Below are 24126 nucleotides of genomic sequence, written 5' to 3' on the forward strand. Positions count from 1 at the left end.
ACTATGGATGGTATCACCTAGCTGACCATGGCTGATCCCCCCAAAACTAGTAGAACAAACTGCCAAAACAAACTACATGGAGGTTAGCCAATTTGAACTTGCTAAAGAAATCTGATCAGTCACCTTTGAGAGGATGAACCAACAGAAAATAAAGTTGGTTTTCAATATATTAAATGGCTCATTTAATATACAGCCTTTTCATACGCAAATGATATAATAATGCATGGAATGTGTGATGAAATGTTGATTTGTAAGTACTAATTTTCAGACTTTCAGACAAAGATGCATAAAAGAGGCAAACCAATACATTAGGTCAGTTTTCTGTTTCCTGAAAATTATCCCTTTCTTTTCTGGTGCCATTGGTAAAAAAAACAGAAGACTAATTCAAAGCATTTAAAAAGAAAATAGATAATGACAGCATGCAAGTGTCAGCAAAGCCTTCCCCTGATAGATAGACACTTTCAGAATCAAACAGAAAGAAATCCCCTCCCAGACTAAATGTGTGTGTGTGTGTGTGTTACGCGCCTATACTTTCCAATAGATACGTGCAACAGACCGATCGGTAACCTGAAATCCAACCGCTTCCCCAAAGGCAGAGTGCTCTAATGTGCTTCCAGCAGCCCTTCGGGGCCGGTGGTCCTGTTCACAGTTATCACAAGGAAGCCCCTCTCCGTTAAGTGGAGATTATTTTCAGGAAAACAATTTGCGGACTCGCTGCCTGCCTTACACGCTCAGAGCTTTAAAAGCAGTCCTGGTGCGGAGGCCGAGTCTATCCCCGAGGGCCCGGGAGACACTTATTATTCATGACCGCCTTTAAGTTGCTCATGCGGTGATTGGCTGGGCCTGCTGAAAGACAGAACTGGCAGCCACTCCGTGACAAGCTTGAACGGAGACAGGGGTTGCTGCCGGTGGTGGCGGCGGCAGGTGGGGGGGGGGGTTACCTGCCCAGCTTGTTGATTCCTATTGGTCCTGAATTGAATGGTATCATTTCGGCTTCGCTGCTCTCCCCGGCTGGGTAGTTACGTTTCGGGGGAGGAAGGCAGCTGGCAGAGCCGAGGATTTGGCTCTGGATTCATCATGCTAAAAAACACTGCGCGGAAGTTGGAAGCTACTGCGCGGCGTTTGCTTTTCAAGTGCGCGCTAGCGCAACCGCGCAGCTTAGAGGGAACGTAGGTTTGATGCACACTTTTTGTTTTCAGGTGATCATGTTCCACCTTGCTATCAAAGCTGCAGTGACAGAAGAATAATTCTCTCTGAAACCCCAGTATATTTAGAAAATCAACTATAAAGAACAAGACTGACCAACACTTCTGTAAAAAAATGTGTCACCATCGTTCCTTTATTTTTCATTTTCACTTTTAATTTGTAATTGATAATTCTGATACTTGTGGTTTGATCATATAGGAAATATGGTTTTCATGAAAAGACAGGTTACAGGGCCAGATTTACTATAAAGAAGAGCTGCATCAGAGAGGTTGCAAACCTGTTGTTATTTAATTTACTGTTGCAGTAATTTTACTGCCAAAAATGTTTGTGTACAATTTTATAAAAATAATTTATAAAACAATAGTAAGAATTCAGGATTAATTTGTACAATTTGAAGAATTCAAGGCAGAGGATTTTTAATGAATATTTCTAATTTCTTTCTCAAAGAAGAATATGTGTTAGGGTTCAGTCCTTGTTTGATATAGTTCAGATCTAGTTCAGATACTGAACCCAGTGATAAACATGTACCCCTATGGCAATTCTTGAACAGTATATATTAAGTAAAAAAAGTTTTTTCTTGAAGACAAAATTTCAAGTCAAGCAAAATAACTGTTTCTCTGTTGTGCAATTTTAATGCACAAAAGGAAGATATCATATGTGTGAATATTCCATCAGGAAATTCTTTATCGACTATATAATGTGTTAAAACCCAGACACCAGTTCATCACCTCTGGGACAGAAGTGATCAAAATGGTAGTTATAAGGGAAGAAGATTGGCAAAAAGTTGTTTCCCAGATGTTTCTCATTTACAGTCATTCTCCACATCTGTTTTACCATTCATACAGAAAAATGAATAAAGATATCACATTTTCTTAAAGACTTGAGTGAATGTAATATGAAGGATGCCATGTGGACAAATGGCAGAAAAATAATGTGTGAATACACTCCAGTTTTCTGCTCTTAAAAGTAATATGGCACCAAGAGTCTACAATATTTTGAGAACAAATGAGCAATGAAAGAAGGAAAGAGAAAGACAGGATAAGGGAAAGAATGTTCTACAGATGGCTTGAAGTTTTCGCATTTACCTAAGCAATAAGGAGACATAACAATAGATGTATGTATAAATTACTTGGGGAAGTAAGCATCCCATTGTTTTTTTTTACCATCATCATTATTGAATTTTTATTTTGTTTATAAATGATTTATTTTCCCTTTGTTTTGCCAAAATATTTTAAGAGTGATACTATGCCATCATGTAGCATAATCCCTAGACAGGAAAAGAAGAACCAATGTAGCATAGCAGTTAAGATGCATATTTAGACTCGGCTTCCAGTGGCACCATCGACGTTGGAAGATGCTCCCTAGAGAATGCCAGCCCTGTGATTGAGTAATAAACTGCTAGAACAACGTAAATAATCTGTCTAGTGGTTTGAAAACTCCCCCCTCGGGAAAAGAGGGGTGGTGAGCAGACGGGCGAGGGCACAGCTCCCCGGGACCCCCAGGAGTGATCCTGGGGTACGAAGGGTGAGAGCTCCCCAGAAGCCGACATAGCTCCTCATCCAGGACGCTTCTGCTTTTGCAGAAACAAAACATCACAACTACCCTTGCTGCCAATGTTTAAATTTATATTTGAAAGATACGCAGGCAGAGCAAAGCAGGAGTGAATATAATTGTAAGTACAAACCTTAATTCCGATGTAACATACTTCCCTCTGGGAAAACAAAAGGACTCAAAGATGGCTATTGAATAACAAGGGGTGTGTCAAAAGTGAAACTTAAAAAGGATAGCATTTGTTAACTGCCTGTTAATGATGTTAAAAGTCTCAAGAGTTTAAGATTAAAGAAAACAGTATTGGTTAACAAACCTGGGGGAATAGGTGGACTTTTTGGACTTAATAAACTGGCCGCTGAAAAGTTTGTTTGAATATTTCAAAATGGCTTCCAACCAAGCAAAATTAAGCGTTTCCAAGAGTGCTGGCAGTTCCCCAGCCCAGACACAAAAATTACAATCTTTATTACCCCCAGCAGAAACAAAAACTCTGACACTTGAGGATCTCCAAAATGCATTAAAGGACCAAGCCATTGTTTTGGAGGAAAATATTTCAAATGCTTTTAAAGATGTGTCTGATGAAATGTCTGGAATTAAGGACTTAATTCAAACCCGTAATCAACCGATTAGGGAAGACATAGTAGATGCATTTAAAGGCTTACTTGGTTATGTAACATCTCTGGATGAGAAGGTAGAAGAAATTAATCAGTCTAACATTAAATTGGAGAATAAAGTTGAGGAGGCCCCAAGCAAAATTGATAAATCAGAGGCAGAAGTAACAATGATATGATATAGAACAATGGAATTTGCTTTAAGAATAAGAGGTTTGAAAGAACATAACCAAGAAGATCTGCAAGATATTTTTGCTGAAGCTTTTGTTCAATTAACTGGTGAACCAAAAGTGGAGTGTGCCTGGCAATTTGATAAAATTTACCGTGTTAATTCATGGATTGCCAGAGACAACTACCAAGAGATATTGTAATTTATTTTGTCACCAGGAAAACCCGGAATGAAATACTGCAAGCAACTTATAAAAATAAGTTACAAGTGGCAGGACAAGATGTGGTAGTATTGAAGGAAATCCCCCCCCCAAAATGTTGAGATCCAGAAAGGATTATGCATTTTTAGTGGATGAATTTAAAAGTTGCTAGATTCAACTTAGATGGGAGACCACAGTCGGATTGGTGGTGAATTATCAAGGACAAAGATATCATCTTAACACAGTTTGGAAAGCAAGAGATTTTTATAGCAATGTATTAAAGGCTGGATGCCCCCCATCCCCAGGACCTAAAGGTAGAAAAGAAGCAGGCGACACAGACAACAAGATATTCAGGTACAAGGGGGAGCTGCTCAAGCTCTGGATTTACCTGAGGAGACAGAAGAAATTATGGAACAAAGACAAACTCGAGCAGCCACTAAATGCAAAGAGCAAGAATTAAAGATGCAGCAAACCCAGACAATAATCCAAGAAATTACAAACACGAACACAGAAGCTGTGGGGGAAGCAAGACCGAAGGTGAAATCCCAGCAAGATTTCCAGGCAGCTCTTAGAAAGCTTCAGGGAACTGAAGATGACAATTAAATTTCTAACCTGGAATGTTAATGGTTTAAATTCACCACAAAAAAGGAAGAAATATTTCACTACTTGAAGCAATTTAAAAATGATATAATTTGCTTGCAAGAAACTCATATTAGAATACAGAAAAATACTAGATGAACGCAAGATTGGGATCATACTTTGTGGCATCTGCTCCAGAGAAGAAAAATGGTATAGTTATATACTTAAGAAAAGATTTAAAGGCTGAATTAATCGAAGCAGATCCTCAAGGAAGATATATTGCAATTGAATTATTAATAGAAGGAAAGAAAATACTCTTAACAGGAGTATATGCTCCCAACCAACAACAAGAAAAAAATTATAAGTTGCTTCATACTAAATTAATTCAATGGGATTATAGATCGTGTATACTATTGGGTGGCTGGAACGGAGTAATGGACACTACCAAAGACAAGAAGAGACTATTGCAAAATACTCAAATGCGAACAAGACTACCTAAATCCTTTTTTGAGTTGATGGATGATATGGAACTGAGAGATATTTGGAGAGAACAGAATGTTAAAGAATGGGACTTCACATTTTTCTCTGATAGGCATCAATTCTTTTGCAGAATTGACTTTATATTAATTACAAACAATTTATTTTCTGGGGTGAAGAAGATGAAGATATGTTCGAGAACCCTAACAGATCATAATCCAGTTTGGATGGATTTGGAATATAGAGAGGGATCTAGGAGATCTTGGAGATTAAATGAAAATTTATTTAGATATGAGAGAAATGTTATAGAATGTAAAAAACTATTGAAAGAATATTTTGCTTTTAACATGCATAAGGGGACATCGATGGAAATGGTTTGGGATGCAAGCAAAGCTTACATGAGAGGTGTCTTAATAAATTTGAATAATTTATATAGGCATAGCCAGGGGGAAAAACAAAGGGAAATAGAAGAAGAAATAAAAAGAAGGAGCAGGCGTTAATATCTAATCCAGACGATAAGAAGATAAGAGAAGCAATTACTTTACTGCGAGGACATTTCAATATGTTGATGTGAGACCAGGTAGCCACAAATCTGATATATGCTAAACATAATACTTTTTGTAATGCAAATAAACCAGGTAGATGGCTAGCATACATGTTAAGGAAAAAACAAAAATCTCATACTATAGAGAAGGTAGAATACAAAGGTAAAGAAGTTTATCCACAGGATATGATTAAAAAGGCTTTCTCAGAATACTATACTAGATTGTACGCTGGTGATAAGATACAAGGTTTAGATATAGATAGATATTTGGAGAAAGAGAAAATACCTATAGTTACAGATGAGCAAAGGGAAAGATTGAATCAACTTGTAACTACAGAGGAAATTCTCCTGGCAATTAAGCAATTAAAAATTGGGAAGGCCACATGTACAGATGGATTGACAGCGGTTTATTATAAAAAGTTACAATTAGAAATGGTAGATCCTCTTAAGCAATTATTTAACAAAATTCAAATGGAAGGAAGAGTACTGCCATATTGGAGAACAGCCTTTATTTTCCTGATTCCAAAAGAAGATCAGGACCACACTCAGCCAAAAAACTATAGACCTATTTCATTACTTAATACAGATCATAAAATTTTTGCTAAAATATTAGCAAATAGGTTGATATCAATTATACAACAAACGATTCATAATGATCAATCCGGTTTTATACAGGGGAGACAAATGAAAAGTAATGTAAGACAAATTGTTAATATATTGGAATATCTGGGGAAGAACAACCAAGTCCCCGCAGGGCTTTTATTCTTAGATGCGGAGAAAGCATTTGATCGAGTGAATTGGCAATTTCTAATAAAAATAATACAAAAGATGCATTTTGGAGAGTATTTTACACAATCTATCAAGGCAATATACCAGAAACAAACAGCACAAATTATAATTAATGGTAGTTTAACAGAATCCTTCAAAATTGAAAAAGGAACAAGACAGGGGTGTCCCCTGTCTCCATTATTGTGTATCTTAACCTTGGAGTTATTGTTGAATAGAATACGTGGGTCAGATGACCTTTAATTAAGATTAGGCATTATGAATATAGACTACGAGCATTCGTGGATGACTTGGTTGTAACTTTAACCCAACCCGGGAAATCAGCTAGAGGTTTAATGAACATAATTAATCAATATGGTCAAGTACTGGGTCAAAATAAATCTAGGAAAAACAAAGATGATACTTAAAAATATGACCACAAATCAAAAAGAAGAACTACAAAGAGCAACAGGATGCGAGATAGTAGAAAAGGTTAAATATTTAGGAGTCTACATTACAACCTCAAATGGGAAATTATATACCGTATTTATCGGCGTATAACACGCACTTTCCCCCCCGAAAAATAGGGGGCAAATGATGTATGCGTGTTATACGCCGATATACGCCAGGCGATATATGCCAGGCACACAGAAAAGGATCGCGGAGCGCTTCGCCCCAAAAGCAGCTGCTTTTCTGTGCGCCTGGCGTTTAAAACATCCGGCTATCTATCTAAACGCCAGGCACACAGAAAAGGATCGCGGAGCGCTTCGCCCCAACAGCAGCCGTTTAGATAGATAGCCGGATGTTTTAAACGCCAGGCGCACAGAAAAGGATTGCGGAGCGCTTCGCCCCAAAAGCAGCTGCTTTTCTGTGCGCCTGGCGTTTAAAACATCCGGCTATCTATCTAAATGCCAGGCGCACAGAAAAGGATCGCGGAGTGCTACTCAGCGGGGTGTGGGCTATTGTATTCTTTCCTCCCCGACTTACGACCGGGGAATTCCCCCTGTTGTCAGCCAGCAACAGCCATGCTGCGCCTTAGCCAATCAGGCGCGGCATGGCTGAAGGCGGGCTGACTTGCGCTCCTGATTGGTTCCTTGGCCTGACAGCTCTTCGTATAAATAGCTGTCAGGCTAAGGAAAGGGGTTTCTCTCCTGTATTGCTTGCCGTTGTTTAAATCGCAATAAAATAGTGTTGGACGTTCCACAGTTGTCAAGTCTCATCTTTCCCCACACTTCTGCACTGGCGACGAAGGTGGGATCGTGCTGAGGCGACGACCCTGACGGAACCCGACCTCTGTTACTCAGCCGCTTGAGTTTAGCTCCCCGAGCCGCACAACTCCAAGCCGCTATGTCTTCGCTTCCCCCGTTCGCTCCCTTCGGCACCGACGGAGAGGGATGGACGGGGTTTTTGGAGCGTTTTGAATGCTTCCTGCGAGCCAACGGGAAGCGGGGTATTCCGATGGAGGAGAAGTGCAGCTTCTTCCTCAGTAGCTGCGGAACCCCTATGTTCAACGCCGCCCGGGCGTTGGCAGCCCCTGTGCCAGTCCACGACCTAGACTGGGACACGCTGATGGCCAAGCTGAAGGGACATTACGCCCCGACCCCATCGAAGATCACCAGGCGATACGCTTTCCGTCAGTGCGTCCAGAAGCCGCACGAAGACGTCAGCCAGTTCCTCCAGTCCTTGCGGACCACAGCCATTCCCTGCGAGTTCCCTGACTTGGAGGACAATCTGGTTGAACAATTCGTCAGCGGCATCAGGGACCGACGGCTGAGGAGGCGTCTCCTGGCCCGACCAGAAATCACCCTGTCAGAGGCGGTCGCTGATGCACGGGCGGCGGAGTTGTCGGAGCAATCTGTTGCTGAGATGGACCGCCACCCGTTTCAATCTTCCCCAGCGCAAACCTGCCTCATCGATCAGCTGGTGCCCATCCCGAGCCCGGCTGAGGAAGAGGAAGAACTTGTGGCTCGCCTGGCAGAACTGCAAAGGCGCCGCAATCCGCGACCTCCGCGCCAGACTGTGACAGCCTGCCTTGGCTGCGGTGGCAGCCACGACCGGTCAGCCTGCCCATTCCGGGCATCCATCTGCCGCCGGTGCTCGAAAAAAGGGCACCTGGCCCAAGTTTGCCGTGCTGTGTTACCACCACCACCATCCCAGGGAGCCACAGGCCAGCAGATGACAGCCGGACCGCAGCAGCAGCCCCGCCGCCAGCCGCGCTCGAAGGCCAGCTGTTACACCGTGGAGCCAGGCCCTGCAGCAGCCGCCCCTGCAGAGGCGATCTACCAGGCCTCCGCAGGTGCGGACAGAATCAAGGCGGCAGTCCTCATTGAGGGCACGCCTTGTGTAATGGAGGTGGACTCCGGCTCGTCCCGCTCCTTAATCGCCTGGGCTGACTTTCAGAAACTGTGCCCCGGCGTCCTAAAACGCCAGCTGTCTGCTAGCCCCGTGGCCTTAAGGGACTATCAGGGGTCACTTATCCCAACCCTGGGCTGCCATACAGTCAGGGTTGAATACGGGGGGTTTTCGGGGTGCCTGCCAATCCTAGTGGTTGAAAAGCCCCTCCCCGCTCTATTGGGGCTAGATTGGTTCCCCGCCCTTGGTCTCTCCGTGCAGGGGGTGCACTCCATCTCAGACACACCCCCTGACGTAGCTGCTGTCATCTCCGCCTACGCGGACGTCTTTGACGGCCAGCTGGGACTATACAAGGGCACCCCCATCTCTCTTAACTTAGATCCCCAGGTTGCTCCCATTAGGCTGAAGGCCCGCAGGGTGCCTTTTGCCTTAAGGGCCAAAGTTGATGAGGAGATTGACCGCTTGTTGGCGCAGGGCGTACTGGAGCCTGTTGACTACTCGCGTTGGGAGACCCCAATAGTGGTCCCTGTGAAGGCCGACGGTTCCATACGCCTCTGCGCCGATTTTAAGTCAACCATCAATTTGGCCCTTCAGGCAAACCCCTATCCAGTCCCTGTCGTACAGCACCTGCTCCACTCCTTGGGGCAGGGCTGTATTTTTGCGAAACTGGATATGGCGCAGGCCTACCAGCAGCTCCCGGTGGATGACGAAGCGGCGGCTGCGCAGACTATCGTCACCCACCGAGGGGCTTTCCGTTGCCGCCGCCTCCAATTTGGCGTTTCCGTGGCCCCGGGGATCTTCCAGAGCCTCATGGAGCGTTTGCTCCATGGGCTCCCTGGCGTTGTACCCTATTTCGACGATGTCCTGATCGCTGCATCCAGCCGCTCAGGACTCCTCGAAGTACTGGGGAAGGTCCTCGACCGTTTTAGGGGCGCGGGTCTCAAATTAAAGCGCAGCAAATGTTCATTTGCTGTGCCTAAAGTGGATTTCCTCGGTTTCTCCATAGATGCCCACGGAATCCACCCCACCCCTGCAAAAGTCGCGGCCATCAAGAACGCCCCCACCCCCGCCACTAAGGCGGAGCTGCAGTCGTTCTTGGGGCTGTTAAATTTCTACGCGCCATTTTTGCCACACAAGGCGTCACTAGCCGAGCCGCTGCATCGGTTGCTCGACCGATCGGCGGCCTGGCGCTGGGGCAGCCGCGAAGCGCATGCGTTCGCGGCTGTCAAAGACATGCTGACGTCAGAGGCAGTCCTAGTCCAATATAGTGACAGGATGCCCCTGACTCTAGCGTGTGACGCCTCCCCCGTGGGTTTGGGGGCTGTCCTGAGCCACGTCCTTCCCAACGGCTCAGAAGCCCCCATAGCTTTTTATTCCCGGACACTCTCTCCAGCGGAGAGGAACTACAGCCAGATCGACAAGGAGGCTCTGGCTGCCGTGTCCGGGGTTAAAAAGTTCCACGAATACCTCTACGGACGGCATTTCACGCTCTTCACTGACCACAAGCCGCTCCTTGGGCTTCTGGCCGGTGACCGTCCGACCCCTCCCATTCTGTCGCCCCGGATGACACGTTGGGTGGAGTTCCTAGCGGCATACTCGTATGCCCTGGTCTACCGCCCTGGCAAGCAGCTAGGGCATGCTGATGCCCTCAGCCGCTGCCCCTTGCCCGTCTCCAACCCACAGACAGTGCCTTGCCTGTCTGTTTTGGCCATTGCAGACCTCGCCTTGCCGCTCTCTGCGGGCGATGTGGCGGCAGCGTCTCTGGCCGACCCCACCCTCTCCCAGGTGATGACCTGGGTTCTGCGGGGGTGGCCTGGGGGGCCGGTGCCCGACGGCCACCGCCCCTACAAGGCCAGGCAGCTAGAGCTGTCCCTTCACAGTGGGTGCCTCCTGTGGGGGGACAGGATGATCATTCCACCCACTCTGCGTGACCAGGTGCTGTCTCGCCTCCATGAGGGCCACCCTGGCATAGCGCGCATGAAGGCATTGGCGCGCAGCTATGTCTGGTGGCCCCGTCTGGACGACGAGATAGCTACCTGGGTTGCCAGGTGCTCGACCTGCCAGGTCTCCCGTCCAGCGCCTCCGGCGGCCCCGCCGCGGGAGTGGGAGATTCCCCGCGGCCCATGGTCACGCCTCCACCTGGACTTCGCCGGGCCTTTCCGAGGTCAGGTTTTCCTGGTTGTGGTGGACGCTTACTCGCGCTGGGTGGAGCTCATCATCATGACCTCCACCACAGCCGAGGCCACTGTCCGAGCACTGACGCGCCTGTTTGCCACCCACGGCTTGCCGGACGTCGTTGTGTCGGACAATGGTCCTCAGTTTGCGTCCACCGTGTTCCAGGGCTTCCTGGCCACCCAAGGCATCAGGCATGCCCTCGTTGCTCCATATCATCCGGCCAGCAATGGCCGGGCGGAACGCGCTGTCCGCTCGGCCAAAGACGCCCTTGGCCGAATGGACAAGGGCGACTGGCCCACGAGGGTGGCTGCTTACCTCCTGGTTCAGCATTCCACCCCGTGTCCCTTGTCCGGCAAAACCCCAGCTGAGCTGCTGATGGGCCGGCGCCTGCGGACCACCTTAGATAGGTTGCACCCAACCTATTCTGAGGCACAGCCGAGCAACCTGGGACCCCCACCTCGTTCCTTCCGTGAGGGCGATCCAGTATGGGCAAGGGCTTTCTCCGGGGAGTTGAAGTGGGTGCCTGCCACCGTCACTTTTGTAACCGGCCCCTGCTCTTACAGGGTCCGGACCGCCGACGGTGCAGACTGGCGCCGCCACGTGGATCAATTAAGGCGCCGCGAACCTTTGGATCCACACAACAACCCCGCAGGGTCGGCCTCGCCAATTCCACCCGAGGCCCTGGGGTTGGTGCCACACCCGATTCCCCAGCCGTGGCAGTCGCCCAAGCCGCAAGAAGTTTCGCCAGAGACTGTTCCAGGCGCCTTCCGCCTTCCACAGCCCTCCATCGTTCCAGCCCCGGTTGGGCTACCAGCTCCGCCATTGCTACCGACTCTGGCCTTCCCTCAATCAGGCCAGCCTGTCCCTCGCAACAATTCAAAGTTCCCTGACTCAAACCCGCCAGCGGCCGCGCCACCCCGGCCCTGCCTACCTGTTCCTGAGTCTCCGCCTCCTCCTCCGGCTGGGGTAGGCCTTCAAGATGGCGCCCGGAGCTCCACTCCCTTCAGGGAGGAGCTCCCACGGACACCACCTCCTTCTCCGACGGTCTGCCCAGTTCTGCGGCGTTCTGGGCGTGTCCGTCGCCGCCCAGCCTATCTTAGCGACTACGCATGCTCCACTGCTACGCATGCGTACTCGCTGGGGGGGAAGGAGTATTGTATTCTTTCCTCCCCGACTTACGACCGGGGAATTCCCCCTGTTGTCAGCCAGCAACAGCCATGCTGCGCCTTAGCCAATCAGGCGCGGCATGGCTGAAGGCGGGCTGACTTGCGCTCCTGATTGGTTCCTTGGCCTGACAGCTCTTCGTATAAATAGCTGTCAGGCTAAGGAAAGGGGTTTCTCTCCTGTATTGCTTGCCGTTGTTTAAATCGCAATAAAATAGTGTTGGACGTTCCACAGTTGTCAAGTCTCATCTTTCCCCACACTTCTGCATGGGCGAGAGGAGGAGAGAATGGATGAGCCGTCTCTCCTCTCCCCGACACCCGACTAAAACGCTTTCTTTCGCCCGCGGAAGAGCTCGGGCGGGCGAAAGGAAGCGCTTTAGACAGCGGGGGTGTGGGTGAGAGGAGGAGAGAATGGATGAGCCGTCTCTCCTCTCCCCGGACTCCCAACTAAAAGTTAATAAAAAAAGGAAGGACTGAAGGATGGAACTGGAAGAGAGGCAGGGAAGGAGGGAGGGAGAAAGGAAGGATAAGAGGATAGGGAAAGAGGAAAGAAGGCAGGCAGGCAGAAGGGAGGGAGGTGCAAGGAAGGAAGGAAGCATAGATAAGCAGGAGGGAAAGAAGGCAGGCAGGCAGGAGGAAAGAGGAAGGAGGGAACTGGAAGGGAGGCAGGAAGGAAGGGAAGGAGGAAGGGAGGGTGGAAGATAGTAGCAGTGAAAGCAGCAGTGTTCATAGTTGCTTTTACTGTCCTTTTACATTATTTACCTTATAAGTGGTAATAATATTAATAAAAAAAAGTTCTGAGCTACCCTTATTTTGCTTCAAAGTTCTTTATTTGAAATTTAATTTTTTTTCCTGAAATTTCCCTCTTAAAATGAAGGTGCGTGTTATACGCCTGTGCGTGTTATATGCCGATAAATACGGTAAGTATAATTATGAACTATAATGGCATAAAATACAGTTAGAGATGAATAAATGGAAAAAATTACAATTTTGATTGTTGGGAAGGATAGCAGCAGTAAAAATGAATGTTTTGCCTAAGTTACTATTTCTCTTTCAAATGATACCAATACTTAAAAAAGATGTAAATTTGGAAGAATGGCAGAAAGGTATTAATAACTTTGTCTGGGTGGGGAAGAAACCAAGAGTAAAATTTAAAATAATGCAAGATATACAGGAAAGAGGAGGTTTGAGAATGCCCAATTTAAAATTATACTATGAAGTAGTAGTTTTATCAACAATTAATGATTGGATTAATCTAACAGAGGATAGAATATTGAATATTGAGGGATATGATTTGGTATAAGGTTGGCACGCTTATTTAATATATGATAAGAAGGTGGATAATATTTTTAAAAGCCATATATTAAGGAATGCCCTATTGCGTGTCTGGAAAAAATACCAATATAGGTTAAATAATAAGATACCTATGTGGGTGGGACCCAGACATGCGATAGAGAATATAAGTATAGAACAAAAACAGGATGTAATTATATATAGAGAACTTCTTAATATTACAGTATTACAGTTAAAGCCTTTGAACGTATTAAGAGAGGAAAGGGTAATTCAAACCTGGTCCCAGTATGGACAGTTACAAGCTAGATGGAAAAAAGATCAGACAATTGGTATCACACAAAATGAGGATAGTTTGGTAAAACAAATTAGGGACCAGAGTCAAATGCATATAAAAAGGTTGTACAATATACTGCTAGAAATAGATTCTGAAACAGAGTTAGTTAAAGACTGTATGATAAAATGGGCACAAAATTTCGAAGAGCCAATAATGATGGAAACATGGGAAAATATTTGGGTAAGAAATGTAAAATTTATGCAAGCTCAGAATTTGAGAGAGAATTTTTATAAGATGTTGTATAGATGGCATTTAGATCCCAAAAAATTATCTTGTATGTATCCGAATTTACAACCTAAATGTTGGAGATGTGATTGTGCTGATGCTACATATTACCATATATGGTGGACTTGCAAAAAGTCAAAACATTTTGGATAAAAATATGGTGGGTTATTCAAAATATACTTTAAAAAGTATAAAGTTCATCCCACAATTGTTTTTGTTAGGTATAATTACAGACTGTACAGTTATAGAGACTAATTTGATTTTGAACTTAACGACGGCAGCCAGATTGTTGGTGGCGCAGTACTGGAAGAGGGAAGAATTCCCTACTATTCAAGAATGGACGCTAAAAGTAGTAAATCTAGCAGAGATGGTCAAAATTACAGCATATTTGAAGGACCATTCAGATGAGAAATATAAGTTGGAATGGAGAAGATTGATTGACTATATTCAAAATAAATAGCGGACTAGGAAATTTCAATTAGCTTATGAGTGAAGGCATAAAGAATGTTACAATTTACCTAAAGTTAGCTTAACAAAAGGGAAATTAAAGCACAAGAGGAGGTAGGATGTCAAAATCAGTTAGCTTATGTTAGCGTATGATTGTTAAATGTTTATACCCTGTATTTTGCTCTGGGAGGTTGGGGGGAGGGAGGGTCAGAGGGTGGGAAGGGGAAGGGGTAATATTTTTAAAATTTGTTAAAACCTTTATTTAAAAAAAAGATGCATATTTAGACTCAAGGGAATCATTACACCTATCCTTAATCTCCCACTAACACTCTTTCACTTGGCTTTCTTTTCCTCCTCACAAAGCAGGTGTTAAGAAAGACTACATTCATTTTTGAAAAGAATTTTGAAACCAGATTGGAATAAAGATTAGGCCTGTATACAGCCTCATTCTGTAGTTTACCAATCCCTGAAAATATCAACTAGAATGTACACACTGGAGGGGGTAGACTTTTCAACATGATATTTTTATACATAGTCTTAGAACAAGGGTGTCAAACTTGTGGCCCGTTGGCCGGATGCATCATGTGCTGTCCTTGCCCCTGCCTGGTTTACCAAAGAGGGGGAAAGTCCCAATATGCCACGTAATGCCACCATGGTGACGTGAGTTTGGCACCCCTGTCTTAGAAGATTGTAGGAGTGAAACGGATTGTACTTAGTCGAAAAGGAAATAGCCTTTAATTTTAGATAACCCTGACTGCCTCAAAAGAAAACCCATACCACCAATTCCTGTGTAATCACCAGATTTCCCTATAGTTGCCTGCTGTAACTTAAACCATTTTTACAACTGACTAAAGCAGTGATTCCCAAAGTGTGCGCCGCGGCTCCCTGGGGAGCCGCGCTATCGTCATAAGGGCGCCGTGAAATATTCAATTAATTAATATTCAAATATTCAACTAGCGCTGCCGGGGAGAAATCAGCAGGAGGGGGAGAAGAACACAAACTTCTGCTAGGGATGCCTTCTCCCCCCCTCGCCTCCCCCTGATCTCTCCCTGGCAGCACTCGCCTCATGCGGCAGCAAAGTGTGTGTGTGCGTGTGTGTAATGGGGGTCTGGCTGGGACCGATCAGCTGAGAGGCTGGCAAAGAAGCGGCGCTTGGAGGAAGAAGGCAGAGATGCTGGCTGGCATTCACTTCCCTTACTTTTTGCCGCCGCCGCCCCGGCAGGACGGAGCATTACCACCCCCTCCCTGCTGGTTGCAGCCCAGGCCCCGCCTGCCCTGCTTAGCTGAAAGTGGCGAGGGAGCAAGCCGCGATGAGCAGGAAGGGAAATGAGCGCTGGCCACTATCCCTGCCTTTTCGCGGCAGTGGGGAAGACTTCTTTGCCAGCCTCTCAGGTGATCGGTCCCATCCAGCCCGTTACACACACACACACACACACACACACCGCTTGTTGCCGTGCAAGACAAGCACTGCTGGGGAGAAATCTGGGAGGGGGAGAAGAAAACAATCTTCTGCTAGGGATGGTCTTCTCCCCCCTCTCCCCCTGATTTCTCCCCAGCAGCGCTCACCTTGCACGGCAACAAGTGGTGTGTGTGTGTGTGGCCGGTGCTCATTTCCCTTCCTGCTCATCGCGGCTTGCTCCCTCGCCACTTTCAGCTAAGCAGGGCAGGCAGGGCCTGGGCTGCAACCAGCAGGGAGGGGTGGTAATGCTCCTTTCTGCCGGGGCAGCGGCGGCGAAAAATAAGGGAAGCGAATGCCAGCCAGCATCTCTGCCTTCTTCCTCCAAGCGCCGCTTCTTCGCCAGCCTCTCAGCTGATCGGTCCCAGCCAGACCCCCATTACACACACACACACACTTTGCTGCCGCGCGAGGCGAGCGCTGCCAAGGTGTCCCAGTACCAGGGCTGAAGGGGTGGCGGTGGCAAGGACAGGCGGCCAAGGGCTTCCCTCCCTCCCCACCCAAGCGGACTTCTTGCACGGCTCCAGCCTACGGCTCTGATGAGGATCCGCGGTCCGGAGAGCTGCTGCTTCAGCGGGATATATTCTTCCAGGCCCTTGGCGGCATCTTTTTGCGGTTAGCTCGCCTCCCCACCAGCAGCTCCTCCGCCAGCATCCCAGGTGGAAGCAAAAGCGCAACAGCCGCTGTTGGGAAAGGGAGTAAGGGGTGGTGGTCACCTGTTCTCGCCACTGCCACCCCTTCGCCCCTGGTAATAGCGACTGTTGCACTGCTGCTTCCAGCCGGGATGCTGGTGGAGGAGGTGCTGGTGAGGAGGCGAGCTAACCGCATAAAGACGCCGCCAAGGGCCTGGCAGAATATATCCCGCTGGAAGCGGCAGCACTCCGGACCGCGGATCCTCATCAGAGGCTCAGCCTGGAGCCGTGCAAGAAGCCCACTTAGGTGGGAGGGAGGGAAGCCCTGGCGGCTATCACAGTGCCGCTTCTGGCTGGTGCGGGAGTGGCTGCAGGGACCGGCTGGCCGCTCCTGCCCTTCCCCTTGTGGCTGCCGCTACCACTGCTTTTCTGAAGTGCCCAAGCCGGCCAAGCCCTTCGGACTGCAGATGAGCCATGGGCTGGAGGGCGAGGGCCACGCAAGAAGCCCACTCGGGCAGGGAGGGAGGGAAACCCCGACCGCAGCTCTGCTCTACTAAGCGACGGCCGGGATCCCCTCTCCACGTCTTTTGTCACGCGCGGCCCTTGCTCTTCCTGTTGGTGTTTTTTGCGTGCGCATGTGCACACTGAAAACAAGGTCATTTTCCTGGCGTGCGCATGTGCACCGGGCAGCTCCTCTTCTGTTTTCTGGCACGCCAATGCACGTAAAGACCAGCTGGATGCTGCGCCCGAACCCGGAAAAGCAACTGGTGATAGCTCCACATGCCAGGAGAAATGGCTCTGCGTGCCACTTCCAGCATGTTTGCCATAGGTTCGCCATCACTGGTCTAGTGCGCATGCGCAGTTACAAGTCGGATTTCTATTCGTTTGTTATCACCTTCTCAGTGCTCGCATACGTTTTTGTTTGTTGGGCTAGTGTGGTGGTTAAGTTACTTTTCAAAAGCTATTTTTCTGATCACCCTAAAATGGACAAATTCTTATTAAACTTGAATAATCAAGATAGTGCTAAATCTATAGAGTCTAGTATAGACGAAGTTCCACAAACTAGTGGCAAGGGTTCCGAGAAGCGAAAACGTCGTAAATATGACGACAGTTACTTGGATTTTGGCTTTACATCAATAAACGAAAATGATAAAGAGAGACCACAGTGCGTATTGTGCATGAAAGTTTTGGCACCGGAATGTATGCTTCCAAGTAAGTTAAAACGACATTTAGAAACCAACCATTCTAACTTTGTTGATAAACCTCGCAACTTTTTTAAAAGAAAGTTAATTGAATTAAAACAACAAAAAGGCAGCATTTATAAACATATGTCAATACCAAATAATGCTTTGCTAGCATCATACAAAGTTGCATATAGAGTTGCTAAGTGTAAAAAGGCCCATACTATTGCAGAGCAACTCATTCTACCGGCTGCTGTAGATTTAGTGAACATTATGATTGGTGAGTCGGCGGGGAAACTGCTTTCAAATGTCCCTTTGTCTAACAATACAATCAGTCACAGAATTCAGCACATGGGGGAGGATCTCAATGCACAATTAATTGAAAAATTAAAAGGAAGTGAATATGGACTGCAACTCGATGAGGCCACAGACAATAATAAGGACGCACACTTGATTTGTTACGTATGGTTCTTAGATGGTAATTCAATCGTTGAGGACCTTCTCTTTTGTAAAAGTATTACTGGAAGTACAAAGGCTCAGGATTTGTTCGAGATCCTGAATATATTTATGGTTGAAAATAATTTAGACTGGACAAAGTGCGTTGGCGTCTGTACTGACGGTGGTCGTTTGATGTCCGGCTCTTATGGAGGATTGCAGGCGCTTATTCGAAGCAAAGCTCCAGATTCAGTTTGGACCCATTGCATCATTCACAAAGAAGCACTTGCATCAAAGTATATAAGTCCTCCACTAAATATAGTTTTAGAACGTGTGGTAAATATAGTAAACTATATAAAAACTCGGCCACTGAAAGCAAGATTTTTTAAAAGAATGTGTGAAGATATGGGAGGTGAATACACATCTTTGTTGTACTACTGCCACTCACGATGGCTCTCTCACGGGGGTGTATTGTCTCGTACGTTCCAATTACAGCAAGAAATATACGCTTTCCTTGAAGAAGAAAAACATGAGTATGCCAAACACTTTGTAGAAACAGACTTTTTGATTAAACTCGCATACCTATGTGATATCTTTGAAAAGTTGAATGCGTTGAATCTCTCTTTACAAGGACGCAATATGCACATTTTAAAGTTAACAGAAAAGATTTCAGCTTTCAGAAAAAAATTACAGCTATGGAAACTAAAAATTAATGAAGATGATCTTAATGATTGCTTTCCCTTGTTGCACCAGTTTTTAACCTCCAATGAAATCAGTTTGTCTTGCAATTTAAAATCTCTTTTTGAAGATCACCTATCTCAGCTTATCAAATGGTTCGAAAAATACTTTGAAGCAGATAACATTGAAAAATTTACTTGGATTCAAGACCCATTTAGAGCCAAGGCTCCATCAGGATTTACCTCTACAGAAGAAGAATCTCTTATTGAGTTGTCTTGTGACACAACATTGAAGTTAAAATTTGTTAGCATGGAACTTTCTGATTTTTGGATATCAGTAAAAGAGGAATACCCACTGCTTAGTTGCAAAGCCCTAAGAATATTAATTCTTTTGCAACGTCCTATTTGTGCGAAGCTGGGTTTTCGGCAGTCGCGGTAATAAAAAGTAAATATCGCTCGAAAATTAACGTCGAGCAAGAAATGAGAGTCACCATTTCCAATTTTATTCCAAGATTTGAGAAGTTGTGCAGCGAACAACAAGCCCATCCATCCCATTAATAATTTTAAATCATTAAACGATGTTCAATAAATTGTGAATTTAAAGCTCGTGTTTAATTTATTTTTCAATTAACCTAACCTTAACGAACTAAAAAGTAGATTTCCAAATCCTTAAAAAGTCAAAAATTAAAAAAAATCGGATGTACCTATTAAGGGAGCCGCGGAAAAAATCCGAAGTGTTATGGGAGCCGCAAACCGAAAAAGATTGGGAACCTCTGGACTAAAGAATATACCTGAAGGGCAAAGATAGTGAAGGCCATCTATATTAATAGCATCTACTATCTTTAAGTAATCTATTCTGCATATATCAGACAATCCCAACACAAAGTTAATTATTTTTGGGAAAATGTTATCTTCCTTTTGGGGAAATACTGTAATTATCTATCAATAGACAATACCATATGGTAATATATTTCTTTATGAGAGCTTGCTGCATTTCCCAGTATGAAATTCATTTATGAGGGCCTGAGATGTATTTTGCCAATATGAAATGTTACATTAGACTGCTATTGGATCAATACAACACTTTTTCTAAAAATGCTGGTTTCTTTCATTCTTTTTTAAGTAGTTGTGCAAAACAGTTTTCTAAAGAATTCAGGAAAATATCACCAACAAATTTACATTATTTGTAAATATAATTTAGAATTGTTTGCCTTTTGGATCAGATAAATTTAACAATTATAGGAATTAAATTAAATGGGTTTGTGAATTATCCATGAGCTTCAAGGTTAATATAATCAATATTTCAGCCATTATGAGCTGACATTACATCTCAAGACCATTTTCAAGCTTAATAAGATTTGAAATAATAAACCAGTATTATTCTCTGTGAATTGGGGCCTCTGACCTTGTAATTTAATGACTTCATTAGTGTAACATGAACAGCAGAAAGCTTCAGTGATGTGAATAATATTGTGATTTTTGCTTTAACCAAATGAGAACAAGTTTTTCAGTAAGAATTATATAGTTAAAAGGGAATATTTCTATAAACAAATGGCTTTCTATCTGGAGAAAATTACCCTTTGTTTTACTATAAAATGATGAATTTTTCAAAGACACCTTGTCATATTCTAGCTGGAAAACCTGTACCTATCTATACTATTCAAAACCGAAATTGTTGCATTTCTTATTCTCCAAACACAGTGTTATTCCTAAATACAGTTGTCATTTGTGTTTAGGTTCCGTCATGGATGAATATAAATCTCTGTAGTCCTTCTTAGGTTGTGTGTAATCATTTCAGGAGAATAATTACAAAGAAAATTTCAAAATATTAGAAAAGCACAGATTCAGGATCTAGTTCCTAACAATGTGGCAATAGGTTTGCAGATTGCAAAACAGACTTATCCTCAAAATATGTTTACTCTTAACATAAATATAAAGCTGTATATCAGAAAATGTCAGTACAGTATTGCGCTGTAGAAATAGGGGGACATTTTTCAGTTTAAAGCCCAAAATCAATTATGAATTATTTTAAATGACTCCTGAAAAATAAAAGGTTATTTAAGGAAAGGAGTGAAGTTCAGTAAAAAGAACATGTTTTTTGTATTCCATTTGACATTGGTAAGTACATATGAGAAAGAGCTAGGGCAGTTACTGATGAGGACACATTATACAATGACAATGGGAAGTTTAAAGAATTTTTTTAAGGAACAAAAGAAGAATTTTAGATATCCCATTGCCTGAAAGTATATCCTATTGAAATAAGTGGAGCTCAATTCTGAATAGATATTTACAGAACTGTGGTGTAAAAAATAATGCACATATCCATTTTTTTCTGTCATCAGTCTCCATAACATTTTGATGTCTATGCTTGTATATTCCAATAAGAAGAATAAGAATGTAAGAAGAACACTGATGGATCAAAAGTGTATCTAATCTCATCACTCATCTTTTAAAGACCCACAAATAAAAGCTAAAAGTAACATCCTTCTGATACAGTGGTATTCCTAGCATCAATTAATCAGAAATAGGATTATTCTTTTTCTAGGAAGCATATAACCTTCAGTACTATTACCAACTTTTTCCTCAATGAATTTGTTTATTTATCTTTTAAAACTTCCCAGGTTGGTGATCACAACCACCAGTTGAGAAAGAAAAATCCATAGTTGAATTTGCCAGACACAAATTACGGTATTATTTTTGTCTGTTGACGTTCAGTTCTGAATCTCTCATTATTTACCTTCATGATTCTTAACGCTAGTATTCTGAGAAAGGAGAAAAATGCTTTTCACCCATTTTTTTAATACTGCAAATTATTATATACATTTGTCTACTTCCTCCCCCAGTTGTTTACTAAACTAAACATTTCCAAGATTTTTCCAGGGTTCTAGGTTGCTTATAAATGCATATGTTTTGCTTCCCTATGGAGTTGACAGTTGGCAGGAAATCATGCTGCCTTAAACATGAGTTCATCCCAAGAACAAGTTGTTGCTACATTGCTTTCCATCCAGTGTTAACATGCACAATTTTAATATTATAAATTATATCCAACTTTTAATATGCTGTGATACCTTTAGCTAATATTCAAGCCCTGCCAAACATCATGATGTGAGAAGCTTCTTCCATTTGGCAAACACAAAGCTCTGGTTACTGTATGCATGATATTCCACACACCACCCCCGTTTTCTTTGTGCTGTCAGCTAACTGAACCTTAAAAAAAATTCTGAAACTGCGAGTTACCCAATTGATTGATTGTTCTTATCAATGAGTTAGTTTATAATGTTAATTTAGCTTTCAGATTAACAAAATAAAGATGGCTAGCCAGCAAGACTGATTTTATTTCTTCTTCCAAGTTAAGCATAGAAACTGGTTTGGTTGGTTGATTGAACTAAGTAATTAGGTATACTAGGAAATCATTGTAGACCTCCTGTTTACTCACTGGTGAAGAATTAATCCAATCAGGAGAGGACTGAAGAAATGAGAGCACCACTTCAGTAGAAGAAAATTATATTAATTCAAGTCAATCTTGATTCAGTTAACTATTCCTGTAAAATACGTTCATAAGTAAATATAAATTGAATACATGTGACTGATGAATTCACACACACACACAAAAGTCATATTGATTTCTTTTCATTCTCTTTGAAAGCAAGAAAAGAAAGAAGAAAGAGAAGGTTTAATGTGAACAGAACTAGCAACTGTGTGATAGTTGCTGAAACATCACTTATTGCAAGCAATATATATTAATGACAAAAAAAATGCTAAATCTTAAATGTATGTGATTTTTGGCTATATAAATAGAAATGTCATAAATAAAAATGTCATAATCAGCAGTTAAATATTAACCTATATTGAAGGTTTAACCTATATTAACCTATTTATATTGAAGGTTTCACCTTTAACCTGTTTAATCTCTATTAAACTATATCTTTATATATCCAGAAAGGCCTTCAGAATGAGAAGAAATCCAAAAGAGAAGCAGTTTGGTCTAGTGGTTAAGGCACCAGATTAGAAAGCAGGAGTCTGTGAGTTCCATTTTAGGAGTGAAAGCCAGCTGGGTGATTTTGGGCCAATCATTCTCTCTCAGCTCAACTTATCCAATTTACTTCACGGGAAGTTGTTGTTGGGAAAATCGGAGGAGGAATGTGTGCTGGATATGTTTGTTACCTTGAATTATTTGTAAAAATAAGAAAGGTGGGATATAACTAACTAACTAACTAACTAACTAACTAACTAAGTAACTAACTAACTAACTAAGTACTATAGGTAAGTGAGAGCAGAGTAGCTACTCCAGGTACAATTTCTAATTTAATTTCATTATTAAATTTAATTAGATAATAGCTAATACATCTCCTGATCGTAAGATATAAGGTGAAATATTTAGATATTTGAACAGCGGTAGTAGTTTTATTATCTACAGTCCTAACCATTTTAGTCAGGACTGCTCCAAATAGTAGAAGCTGTCTGTAGTTTTGGGTATGTATCTGCAGGAATGATCAATTTAAGGCAAAAATAAGAATATCCCCTTGGCTAGGGTGATGACCTGATGTTTTATTTATTCTTTGCTCCTCCTGGATCAGAAAGTGGAGAAAATTGGGTGCTGCTCCAACATGGAGGTTTTTAAGAAGAAATTGGGCAGCCCCTTATTAGAGCAGAGGTTGTACTAGAAGACTTTCCAACTCTGTTATTCTGTTAACTCTGATCAATTTCACCTATTTCTTACTTTCCTTTTTTTTAAGAGAGAGAGAGAGAGAGAGAGAGAGAGAGAGAGAGAGAGAGAGAGAGACAGACAGACAGACAGACAGACAGACAGACAGACGGCTTCTTCATTTCACTGTTCCATCAACAACTTTAAAAAAAACCTTAATCTCTCCCCAGTCCAATGAAGGACAATATTCTTGACCAAGGTGTTGGGCATATAGGGATTGAAGACAGTTTACTCTTAAGTTAATGTGTTTGGCTACAATGAAATGAAGTGCAGCAGGGAAACAGAGCAAGAGTTTTTGAGGATGTACAAAAGATCCAGGAAGACATTACTTTTGATTTATAGTGGAAAATATCAGAAAAGGTCAGGTTGAATTGCTTTCCTGGTGGGCTTTTCTTGCAGTAGCTTCAACTCTGCAAGAAGGACAAGAGCTCAGAAGCAAATGAGTAGATTTAGGCTAGATTTCCCATGAATGGAAAATCTGGATTTAGAGCATTTCCTGTTGAAGCACAGCTGACTACAAATAAATCAGTTCACTTGCCAATAAAATATGACATGAGGTCATATGGATGTGAGGCCTGACTTGCAATGATGCAAACACCATGCAAAAGTTACTCTAAATTCATGGAGATATACTGAAAGCCTTGACATTTATGAGGTTTTGAAATGCAAGTGGATTCCTTGTTTAATCCTGGCATCTGCATAGAATGCCAGAAAAATAATGTATTAAAAAACTTGTGAACTTAGTTTATCAGGATTGGCCTCTCTTCTTCAATTTGACATTTTTTTAGATATCTTGGAATTACAATTTCAAGCTCATGTTATCTGTAACTTTGGAAGACATTAAACCAACTGCACCAATTGGTATAAATAACACTACATTATTTATAGAAGTGTTCACTTTATAGCAGCTTTTTTATTTTAATTCTGTACAGCTGTATTGAACTTCAGTTCCA

General features: G+C 43.5%; 1 protein-coding gene across 1 annotated transcript; it reads left to right on the forward strand.

Annotated features, from left to right (window-relative positions):
• Positions 1–17158: 17158 nt before the first annotated feature.
• Positions 17159–18907, forward strand: LOC309401591 (zinc finger BED domain-containing protein 5-like; the record flags this gene model as incomplete). The annotated part of the gene is made up of 1 exon (XM_081970658.1): positions 17159–18907. The coding sequence occupies one exon, from the start codon at positions 17159–17161 to the stop codon at positions 18905–18907; it is 1749 nt and encodes a 582-aa protein (XP_081826784.1).
• Positions 18908–24126: the final 5219 nt, after the last annotated feature.

This window comes from Natrix helvetica (assembly GCF_964273705.1).
Source record: "Natrix helvetica genome assembly, chromosome: Z".
In the NCBI taxonomy this organism is placed as follows: Eukaryota; Metazoa; Chordata; class Lepidosauria; order Squamata; family Natricidae; genus Natrix; species Natrix helvetica.